At 35.1% G+C, this 12,310-nt stretch overlaps 1 protein-coding gene across 1 annotated transcript in view; it reads left to right on the forward strand.

Annotated features, from left to right (window-relative positions):
• The window catches only part of ZWILCH (zwilch kinetochore protein), a 32,878-nt gene that overhangs the window by 18,706 nt on the left and 1,862 nt on the right, over window positions 1–12,310 (forward strand). The window contains exons 13-18 of the mRNA XM_045541484.1: window positions 1,464–1,620; window positions 2,128–2,156; window positions 4,478–4,614; window positions 5,738–5,833; window positions 8,094–8,206; window positions 11,920–12,034. Coding sequence (XP_045397440.1) covers window positions 1,464–1,620; window positions 2,128–2,156; window positions 4,478–4,614; window positions 5,738–5,833; window positions 8,094–8,206; window positions 11,920–12,008 — 621 coding nt within the window. The 3' untranslated portion in view covers window positions 12,009–12,034. The remainder of the gene's footprint in view (window positions 1–1,463; window positions 1,621–2,127; window positions 2,157–4,477; window positions 4,615–5,737; window positions 5,834–8,093; window positions 8,207–11,919; window positions 12,035–12,310) is intronic.

Below are 12,310 nucleotides of genomic sequence, written 5' to 3' on the forward strand. Positions count from 1 at the left end.
AATGAGTATTCGCATGTACTACTGATGAGAATATAAATTGGGATACTCTCTAAAAAGCAATTTGGATAATGTATTGAGATCTTCAAAGTATATCATGGCCTTTGAACCAATAATTCTTTTGTTAGGATCCACCCTAAGCTCATACACAGAAATATACATCAAGACTTTATGTATCAGAATAGTCATTACAACATCATTTATAGTAGTAAAAAATTATAAATGACCTAAATTTCCCTTGTTAATAGATTGGCTAAGTAAATAATGATATAGCCACATAATGGACATGTAATAGTTGCTAAAAAAGGATGCTGACAAATGATGTGGAAGAAATGCTTATAATGTTCAGTAAAAAGAAAGGAGTAAATACAGTTGTATCAAAATGTGAATTTTGGAGGAAAAAATCTAGAAACCGATGTTAATATCTTAATAGCAGTGGAAGGATTACAAATGACTTTTTTCAGCTGCAATATACATTTCAGTACTTTGTAAATTTTACATAATAAATTTGTGTTATTTTTATAATCAAGAAAGAGCTAAGTAAAAAGTTGGAAACAAAAAGATTTCTCATTTAATGTGAAGGATTTCAAATAATGTGGCTGCCATTCATGACTATAAAAGTTAGAAACTTTAATAGATGTGAACAAAAGTACACTCCAGAGCAAAGGCACGCAAGCTCTGCCTAACTTGGCAGTAGTAATACTAGGCATTTTCGTTTTGGCCATTGAATTTTTGAGAGTTTCTCTGTTTATGACATGTTTAAAAGTATAACTCTACCATGTACTATGAATGCAAATGAAGGGAAACTGTATATGTATTTGTTAACTGTTGCTATGAATATTTGCCTGTATATGTTAAAAGATAATGCAAAGATTATGATGAAATAGGAAATAGTGGGAAAATGACAAATATTTTATATATATTTAAAATGAATTAGTTAACATTTGGAACACATATTAAATCTATAAGTTCACAGCTCTTTTTAATTTGTAAATTATCAAGTTAGTATGGATAGTATAGCCAATAAGGAGTTCCTTATGATACATGCATGGGCCATTGAGGGAGAGTGAGTTTGTTTTCCTGAAACAACAGATTTTTGGTGTAGATGACGATGATAAATTTTGGAAAAGATGCCCAATAGCAACTTAAATCAGCCAGGAGGAGAAGAATTACTAGTTGTAAAGCTTCAAAGGACCAACTCTGATTTCTCTTTGGTGGGATTGTATTGGGGTGATAAGTTTAAACCTGTCTTAGTTGCTTTGGAGTTAAACAAATGAGGTAGGAATGGCATTTTAGAAACTGACATGTTTGTAACTGGGAAGTCTTTGTTCAAATCATTTATAATGTCAGGACTAAGAATGTAAGCTTATAATTTTTAGCTTATAGCTAACAATTTGTTTCTCTTTTGCTTATTAGATTTATTTATATTTTTATTTATGGTTTTATAAAATTTTCTTGATTTTTAGCTTCATAGTGGGAGTAACAGTTTACTAAGTAAGCTCATTCTTCAGTCTTATCGTGGAACTATGGACACAGTTTCTCTCAGTGGAACTATTCCAGTTCAAATGCTTTTGGAAATTGGTTTGGACAAACTAAAGAAAGATTATATCAGTTTTTTCATAGGTAAGTCCGTTTCCTAGCTCAAAAATTTAAAAAGCACATCACAATTATCAGTCAAATGTAGTCTCAGATTTTATCTTTCTATTTGCTCTGAGTCATTTATAGTCCTGGCTTTGTACCTGGTTCACTGTGAGATAAACATTTCCCTTCTCTGGGTTTTAGTTCCCCCCCTCAGTAAAGATATTAGATTAAATATAGCTATAATTTTTATTTATTTGTTTTAGTTCAAACATTTGAGATTCTATGAGGTTAGTGTAGTAAATAAAAACCCTTTTCATACATGCTGTTTTAATACCTAAACTTGGTTGTTTTTATTAGGGGCAAGCTGTGATCATTGTTAGAATAAATGTTAGTATATATTTATGATATAATATGCCAGAAAATTTGACTTTTTGTGAGGAACTGTTTAGCTTGACCATCACTTTCATATGTGAACTATGAAAAGATTCCTTAACATGTAGTAGACATTTACCTAAAGCTTATTTGCATGTATTTGTCTTTTCTTAATAGGTCAGGAACTTGCATCTTTGAATCATTTGGTGAGTTTACTGTTTTATTCTAAAGTTGGTTTTTCTTTTATTTGGTTATTCTGCATACAGTTATTAACAAGTGCCTATAATATACCAGCCTCTGTCCTAAGTCCTGGGAAACAGATAAAGAAGACAGTCAGTGCCCTTAATTATTACTGCCTAGTAATACAGACAAAAAAGTAGTCCATTCAATGTCATTTCTCATTCTCTATAAATTTATGATATTGATATGTGTTTGTATCCTCAAGCCAACGTACTATCACAAATTTCATTTATCTAGAATCATCAGGGAATGCCTTTCTTTGATAGGCTCTATAAAGGAATGTTTGTTTTATATTCTCTTAACCCATTTATATTACACTTGAAGGATTATTTTCCAAAGAATTTATGATGTTCTTTAATATATTGGTTCAAAAGATACTTCTGGGTTTCAAGGTTATCATTATCAGCTTTGTTGTATGTTCCTGGTCTACTGATTCAAAAACTTTGGGAGATTGAACAGCACCTGTACTGACACTTAACGTTCATTGGAAGATCTTTTAAAAAATGAATTTATAGTATCAACTTGTTTGTCACTTGTCTCTTATAAAAATACATAATGGAAAAACTCTGTGTCTACTGTGCAGAATAAGACTCAACTAGATTCTTATGAAGTTTAATTTTTATTGTTCAAATTTTAAATATTTTATTAAGGGTATATATTTGTGATGGAAACATAATCTAGCAAAAAATATATATACATATACAGTTGGCCCTCCATATCTGTAGGTTCCACATCCATGGATTCAAGCAACCATGGATAGAAAATATTTTTTAAAAATGTACAATATGTACATTTATAAACAAACAAAATGTAAATATGTGTAGTACAGATGGTTGCATCTGTACTAAACATATATGGACTTTTTTTCTTGTCATTATTCCCTAAACAATACAGTGTAATAACTACATGGCATTTACATTGTATTAGGTATTGTAAGTAATCTAGAGATGAATTACAGTATATAGGAGGATGTGCTTATATGTAAATACTATGCCATTTCATATCAGGGACTTGACCATTTTTGGGTTTTGGTGTCCAAGGGGGGTCCTGGAACCAATCCCCCATGGATACTGAGGGACAGCTTTATCTGTAGCTATAGTCATGTGTCATGTAATAATAGGGATATGTTATGAGAAATGTGTCATTAGGCAATTTCCTTGTTCAAAACAAACATCATAGAGTGTATTTACACAAACCTATATGGTATAGCCTACTACACACCTAGGCTATATGGTACACCAAACCTGTACAGCATGTTACTGTACTGAATACTGTAGGCCATTATAACATAATGGTAAGTATTTGTGTGTCTAAACCTGGAAAAGGTACAGTAAAAATATAGTATAAAAGATAAAAAATGGTACACCTGTATAGGGCACTTAACATGAATGGAGTTTGCAGGACTGGAAGTTGCTCTGGGTGAGTCAGTGAGTGAGTGATGAGTGAATGCAAAGGCCTAGGACATTACTATATGCTACTACAGACTCTATAAACACTGTACACTTAGGTTACACTAAATGTATTAAAAAAATTTTTTTTTCTTCAATAATAAATTAACCTTAGCTTACTATAACTTTTTTACTTTTTAAACTTTTAAACTACTTAAATTTTTTGACTCTTTCATAATAACACTTAAAACACAAACACGTTGTACAGCTGTATAAAAATATTTTCGTTCTTTATATCCTTATTCTATAAGCTTTTTCTATGTTTGAAATTTTTATTTTTTCCTTTTGAAACTTTTTTTGCTAAAAACTAAGACATAAACACACACATTAGCCTAGGCTTACTCAAGGTCAGAATCATTAATATTGTCTTCCACCTCTGTATCTTGTCCCACTGGAAAGTCTTCAGGGACAATAACACAGATGGAACTGTCATCTCCTGTGATCACAATGCCTTCTTCTGGAATTCCATCTGAAGGACCTGCCTGAGGCTCTTCTTGAAGAGTAGGTTTGATTACACAGGCATCACAACAAGCACATGAATAATGTGTAGGACTTCATTAGAGCTATGAAGTCACTAGGCAATAGGAATTTTTCAGCTCCATTGTGATCTTATGAGACCACTGTAATATATGTGGTCTGTTGTTGACTGAAACGTCGTTATGTGGCGCATGAGTGTAATTTACTTTGAAAGAATAGTGTCAAAAGATGGTTACCTCTCATCCCTTTTTTTTAAATCTTTATAATTAAACTTCCAAACTTAGGTGTACGAGGCATACTTATATTCTTTCCAAAGATTACACTAGTGAAATCTCTATTTTGCCTGTACTTTTTCATTCCAGGAATACTTCATTTCTCCATCAGTAGATATACAAGAACAGGTTTATCGTGTTCAAAAACTGTACCATATTCTAGAAATAATAGTCAGTTGCATGCCTTTCATTAAATCTCAACATGAACTCCTCTTTTCTTTAACACAGTAAGTACTTCTCATTGTTTGCTCACATAGAAATGTATTCTCTTTTGAAATAGTTACAGCCAAAATATGCACAGTTTTTATTACTAGTTAGGATAGAACCTATTCACCCTGTCTTTACGGTAGCATGGGTCCAAGTCAGTGTCATAGGAAGAAAAGGTTTTGGATTCAAAAGGAATCAGATTTGACCCTGGCTCTATTACTTCATAACTTCCTTAGGAAATTTGCTTCACTGAAGCTTGTTTTCTCTTCTATAAAAAGGATCTAATAACGTTATATGTTGTAAGGATTAAATGATATAATGTGTATAAAGTACCTGACAATAGGTGCTTAATAAATATTAGTTCTTTCTCTCCTTTACATCCCTATAAATTTGGGTCAAAGTAATCATTGCCAGCCATCTATATGATAACTGAATGGACTCAAATAATACTTCCAGACCTCTGTCCATAGCATTGCTATAATTTTAGAGATTGCTATATAATTAGAGATTCTGATTAGTTTGACTAAAGGATAGTTTGGAACAATCCTTACACATTGGCTGCTGGTGTCTCATGTGTATTTGGAGCCTCAAACTGGAAATAAGTGACCTGTTCAGTGAAAGGACAGAGTTTCCTTTCCCTATGGAAGGAAATATATACCATTATATTTTCCCAAATTAGAATTTGCCTCAGTTGTAAAGGGGAAAGTTTGAAATTGTTACTGTTTATAGAATCTCAAAAGTTTTTCTTTTTAAAGATCATATAAGTGAATTAACTCTTTAATTCCCCAGACTCTGAAAACCGTGGAGGCTCTGCCTTTGTCTCTCTTCTGCCTGTTTGTTTTTCTCTTTGTTCCCATTTGAGCCTTTATTTGGGCTCAAATATATTTTATATTTATGAGAAATATGTCTACTATTAATTTTTTAAAAGTGAATGAGATTTCCTTTCAAAGAAAAGGACATAACGTAAGTTTTGTTTGGGAGGGGTTGTTTTGTTTGTTTGTTTAACCTTTGTGGCTTTGAAAGTATTGTGGATGTTTTAGTTAGTGGTACTCAATAAAATGTTTTCCCTTAGCTTTAGACTACCAGAAAGCCTTTATCTCAAATGGGTTTTTTTCCAAAAGAGTTTCAATTATTTTTTTTTAGAATCTGCATAAAATATTATAAACAAAATGCTCTTGATGAACAACACATTTTTCAGCTACCAGTCAGACCAACTGCTATAAAAAACTTATATCAAAGGTAAGCAATTTAATAATTAAATTATACCTTTAGTCCAGCCATGATTCTAGGCAGTTTTGGTGTCCATGTTCCATGGGGATCTCATGAACCAGAGCTGCGTCATCTCTGAAACCTTAATCATCTACATCCTGTTTGCTGACCATAGTCTGATAGAGGCCTCCCTCTTCATTCTCACAGACTTGTTTTTCTCTCAATTTGTGATTCCTTCAAGGAGTAGAAAGTATAGCAGGAAAGGAAATGAGAGATTAGGAGAAAAGTGACCGGGATAGTGACAAGGTCCAGGATATGACTGTGGGAGTGAGCAAAGGGTTTGGGATTGGGGGAGGTAGGGAAGCATGAGGTTAAGATGGTAGATTGGTCATCCATATGGACACTGAGGTTACTACCTCCCGTGATGATCTCCCCTGACTCTTCCCTCAACATAAAATATACTTGAAATTTCTCTCATACTATTGCCACTCTACTTATGTCCTCCCTCTGTTTAGCTCCTTCTTAGCTAAACTCTCGTCAGTCCCCCTGAAACTGCTATGGCAAAGGCTGCCAGTGGTTTTCTAGTTGCCAATTCCAGTGGACATTTTCCAGTAAAAGAATGTTTAGTCCCTTGTGTAATTAGGGACTACTTTTCATTTATCAGGTTGTCTGGCATTTAGCATTGTTGCTTTCTTGAACCTATCTCCTTAGTTTCTGTGACATAGCATTCTTTCTTCCTTTGACTGCTTTCTATATGTGAGTTTTCACCAGAACTCCATCCTCTGCCCTCTTTTCTTCTTACTTCCTATACAGGGTGAGGAACCTGCAGCCTCAAGGCCACATGTGGCCCTCCAGATCCCTGAGTGTGGCCCCTCCACCAAATCCAAACTTCAAATCCCTTTAATAAAGGGATTTGTTCTGTAACATTGGGATTCAGTCAAAAGGCTGCACTTAAGGATCCAGAAGGCTACATGTGGCCCCGAGGCTGCAGGTTCCCCACCCCAATGCTTCTCCTGAGCTTCAGATCCATGTTCCTAAATGCCTATTAGATGTGAATTCCCAACTTATTAAAGTAGTAGTTCAAATTCTAAAGCTGAACACCTTTTTTTTTTTTTTTTAGATAGGGCTTTGCGCTGTTGCCCAGGCTAGAGTGCAGTGGCTAGAGTCATCATAGCTCACTGCAACCACAAACTCCTGAACTCCATTGATCCTCCTGCCTCGGCCTCCCTTGTAGCTGGGACTACAGGTGCACACCATGACACCTGGCTAATTTTCCTATTTTTCGTAGAGACAGGGTCTCACTCTTGCTTAGGCTGGTCTTGAACTCCTGACCTCAAGTGATCCTCCTGCCTCGGCCTCCTAGAGTGCTAGGATTACAGGCGTGAGCCACCATGCCCAGCCTGAACACCTCTTAACACTTTTTCCTCCTCCCATATTTCATCTCTCAAGTGACCGTTAATCTCCACCTAATTCACAAAAGAAAAATGAAGAACTTATCCTCCATGCATTGTCCCTCACTCCCTCCTTTAAATGGTTACTAAGTCCTGATCTTGGTGGCTTTTGAATCTGTCCCTGCCTCTACATCTTCATGTTTTCAGTACTTTATTTCAAATCTGCATCATTTCATATCTGGACTATGGTAAAATGCTTTTTCCTAACTGCTCTTTCTGCCTCTATTATCTTCCTTCTCTATTTCACTGCCAAAGTGATTTTCCTAAAATTCAACTCCCACCATGACTTACTCGTGTTTAAATGGCTCCCTGTTACCATTAGGACAGTGCTCCAGTGCCTTAGCATGGTCTGTGAGGCCTTCTGTGCCTGGCCTGCACCTTTCTGGCCCACCTGTCACCATGCCTTCCCACTTTCTCTTTGTCAGAGACACTGTGTTACTGCATTTCCTCAGAAATTCCACACACTTACCCCTTGGTTCCCATACACCAGGATGTTCCTTCATCCTGGACCTTGTCTGCTTAACTAACTCCTCCTTGTTATTAAATATTTCATACTCAGCTCAAATGTCACAGTCTCTGAGGATTCTTTTCCAACTCTGCAATCCCCAATCTTGAGTTAGGTTCCTGTCTTCTCTTGGCCCTTAGCACATCCAGTATTTCTCAGTTGTAGCATTTTTTTTCATTGAATTGTTATTTATATTCTTGTTTCTTCCCTCTCTTGACTGTACTTCTTGAGGGTGGGAATTATGGCCTGTTTATCTCTTCTTCCTCAGTGCTTAAGGAAGGAATGACATAGCTGTTTTTGAAAATTTTTCTTTTGTTGATTTTTCTTTCCTTAGTGAGAAGCCACAGAAATGGAGAGTGGAAATAAATAGTGGTCAAAAGAAGGTTAAGACAGTTTGGCAGCTGAGTGATAGCTCACCTGTAGACCATCTGAATTTTCACAAACCCGGTAAAGAGAGTTTATAATCTATTCAGATAAATTATTCCAGTAGAAAATGAACCAAATCTTACTGGCAGAGGTCATTATTATGGCTCTTGTGCCAAATTTTAAATAATTTTCCTGAACTCTAGGTGTAAAACAAATTATTAAAAAATTATGATTTTTGTGCAAATATAATACTCAGAAAAATCTAACGTATAATAATTATGAAAGAGGCTTTTTTTTCATTATCCTGGATAGAGGAACTTCTATTAAAAGAGGTCAAGCAATAGGGTCATAGGAGTAAAAAGAGGTTATAAGGTGGCAATGCCAGTTCATACTTAACATTTTTGTGCACTGTTTAAAATGGTGGTGATGATATTTCTGCCATAGTGTCTTCTCTGTGGCTGGGATAAGGGTTGAGATTTCTATTAATAGTACTCTATCAAAAGTGGTCCTTCATAGTCAAAAAATGTCTTTTAGCCCTTCATGTAATTAGCTAGCCCACCAAGTCTTTCTCCTTCAATAAGCACCTGTAAAACTCTTATCTTCATGCATATGGGTTGTATGGTGCTATTGTCGCTTACTCATAAAGGTCTTAAATGACTGTGTTCAAATATGTAAGGATTATTTGAAAATAAATCTGATAGTTTTCAGACAGAATCTAAGATTTCAAAGGCCTATAATCAACCACTGCTGTGAATACAAATAGTTCTATTTTACTAGTTGATACCTTGCAAATATATTTCCAGAAAATGTTTATTCTTCCCCCTACCCAAATATATTTTGATTCAGGCATAATGGAAACATCTCTCAATTAGAAGCTTTGTTCATATAGCCAAACTGCAAAGGTCTTAAAAAAAACTGAAAAAATTTTCCTGAGAACCATCAGTTAAAATTGTGCTTCAGCTGGGTGTGGTGGCTCATGCCTGTAATCCTAGCACTCTGGGAGGCCAAGGTGGGCAGATTGTTTGAGCTCAGGAGTTCGAGACCAGCCTGAGCAAGAGCAAGACCCCGTCTCTACTAAAAATAGAAAGAAATTATATGCACAGCTAAAATATATATAGAAAAAAATTATCCGGGCATGGTGGCACATGCCTATAGTCCCAGCTACTTGGGAGGCTGAGGCAGAAGGATCGCTTGAGCCCAGGAGTTTGAGGTTGCTGTGAGCTAGGCTGATGCCACGGCACTCTAGCCCGGGCACCAGAGTGAGACTCTGTCTCAAAAAAAAAAAAAAAAAAAATTGTGCTGTGTTTTTTCTAAGTGTGATATAAAACTTGGAAGCTTAAAAGAGATCGAAAATCAGCTATAGAAAAATTTCTGCATGGCAAAAATATCAGAGGCAAAACAACAGACAAATGAAAAACTAGGAAAAGAAATTTGTAGCCCATGTTCAGAAAAGGGGTTATATTCCCTAGTATATAAAGAATTTTCACATCAGTGAGAAAAATATTAGTAACTCAATTTAAAAAACAGGCAACTAATATAAACAGTTTACCAAAAAAGAAATTCAAATGTCATCTTAAAAATAAAAGGTGCTCAGTCTCCACCTATAATAAGAGAAATGCAAATATAGATACCATTTTGTGCCTGTCAGATTAGGAAAGATTAAAAAGCTTGCTGTCAGTGCTGGCTAGAGTATGGGGAACAATCAACCTCACACATTGCAGGTTGGAATGTGAGGTGCTATACAGCTTCTGTGAAGGGTGAGATCCGTCAAAAGGATAAGAGAATACATTCTTTGGCCTATAGGTTTCATCAGTAGGAATTTATTACATACATACATATAACCAGACATGTGCAAACAGACCTATGAACAAGGTTATTAATTGCAGTATTGTTTACTGTTGCAAAAACATGTAGACTGGGGCCTAGGAAAAGGCCTGGAAGGATACAACCAAACTTTATCCCTGAAATGTGAAATGGTGATGGCGAGATGGTTGTTACCCGCTTTAGCTGAACATTAGAATCATCTAGGGTGCCTTTAAATTTCTATTGCCCAGACCAAGCAAATCAGAATCTCTGGGAGTAGAGCCAGGACATCAGTAATTTATAATGTTTTCCAGGTGATTCCATTGTGCCTACTATGGCTGAGAACCACCAACCTAAACTAAACATTCTATCTACACCTGTTGTTTCCTTTTTTGAAAGAAGAAAACATGCATTTTATGATTAAAAACAAAGTTTTAAGGACATGAATATGTGATACATTTTTGAAAAATGCCATTTTAAAGTAAATTTTATTATATAAAGATTAAACGTCTTATGAGGAAATTCATGTAAGATGAAGCACCTCTTTCCAATGTTGCTGAATAAGCAAAGTGCACCAAACATACCTTTTAAAGTCTTTTTGATACAGGTTGCATCAAAAAAAGGTGAAAGTTATTTTGAATGTTGGAGTTAAAACAATTTGCTAATGCATTGGTCCAATGACTCCTTTTATGAAAATAAGGAATTCTTATGAAATCATATATTTATGTACTTGGAAATGCACTCAAACTCCATTTTGGCTTGAATTTTATAACCTCTTCTACCCATCATATATTCTTGATGTTTTTATTTAGAAATTATTCAGTGACTTTTGGCCCAAAGCAAGACCCACTCTTGAAGGGGCATCTCATTTGTAAAAGTCATGGGCTATTCAAACAAGGCCCCCAAATGTTTAATTTTTGCCAAAAACCATATGTTTTTAAAAAGTTAGACTTTTTATTTCACTAGATTGAGTACTTAGGTCAAATACTAGCTTTTGAAGATATGTAATTGGTATGGTGCTCTTGAGTAAAACAGCATCAAAACCAGGGAGACTTAAGAGAGAAAGGTGTACTTTTAGTCACTATGGGAAGAGAGAATGATTTGGAGTTAATAGGGGAGGAAAAACAGTGTCCAACAGAGTGCTTCTCACTCAGTGGGTGCTCAGTAAATGATTGTTGATAATGGTGAAAATATGAAATCAAAATGTTGACCCACAAGGAAGTGGACACAGTCCTATCTAAAATGTTGATTGGATCATTTGTTTATTTTAGTTTATTTTTTATTTTTACTGTTTTTTGAGACAGATTCTTGCTCTGTCACCCAGGCTGGAGTGCAGTGGTGTCATCATAGCTCACTGCAACTGCAAACACCTGGGCTCAAGGGATCCTCCTGCCTCAGCCTCCTGAGTAGCTGGGACTACAGGTGTGTGCCACCACACTGGGATAACTTTTCTATTTTTAGTAGAGACAGGGTCTTGCTCTTGCTCAGGCTGGTCTTGAACTCCTGAGCTCAAGTGATCCTCCTGTCTTGGCCTCCCAAAGTGCTAGGATTACAGGTATAAGCCACTGTGCCTGGCCTGGATCATTTATTTTTTAAATAAAACATCTTTGGAAGAGAAAAATAGATATATGTCTAGCCCTAAGACTGCAAATCTTAAATACAAATTCTTTTCTGAAATTTATGTTAAAAGTGGAAGAAAGTTGTTTAACTCTAGTTGATGTGGCACAAAAAATAAAGTTCCCAAATTAAAATATATAACTTTTTAAAAATCTGCTTCATATTTTAGTTTGATTAATCATGTTTTAAATGCATTACAAGGGTTTAATATTTAAAGCAGTTCTGATTTTTTTTCTAACAAATTCTCTTAAAGTATAAGATACATGCCATTCAGATTATTTCTCAATTACTGCGCTGTTGAAAAATTCAGCATTATACATGGTAGAAAAGTCAGCAGGGTGTGAAGCAATTTTGATCTCACTTTCTGGTTACAGATTTTTCCGAATTAACACTAAACGGTAGCCTGGAAGAAAGGATGTTCTTTACTAACATGGTTACATGCAGCCAGGTGCATTTCAAGTGAAGTATGCTGATGGGGTCCTCTATAAGGTATGCATGTTTACTTTTTATTCTCTTCAAATACTTTGTAGCAAGTACCTTATGTTTTAGTTCTTTCTACAACATAAATACTGATTTTTAATATATTAGGAATAGGGATTATGTATCAGTAATCACCTAAAAGGCTTACCAGATGTTATTGAGCAGTGCAAGTCTTTAATTTTCTTTCTACCTTTTGTAGTCAACTTAATAGGTCAATTTAATCCTAAAACCAGAGAAATGAAAAAAAATTGAATGGTAATGTTTTTGCACTTAAATATATATATA

Source organism: Lemur catta, chromosome 1, assembly GCF_020740605.2.
Source record: "Lemur catta isolate mLemCat1 chromosome 1, mLemCat1.pri, whole genome shotgun sequence".
Lineage (NCBI taxonomy): Eukaryota > Metazoa > Chordata > Mammalia > Primates > Lemuridae > Lemur > Lemur catta.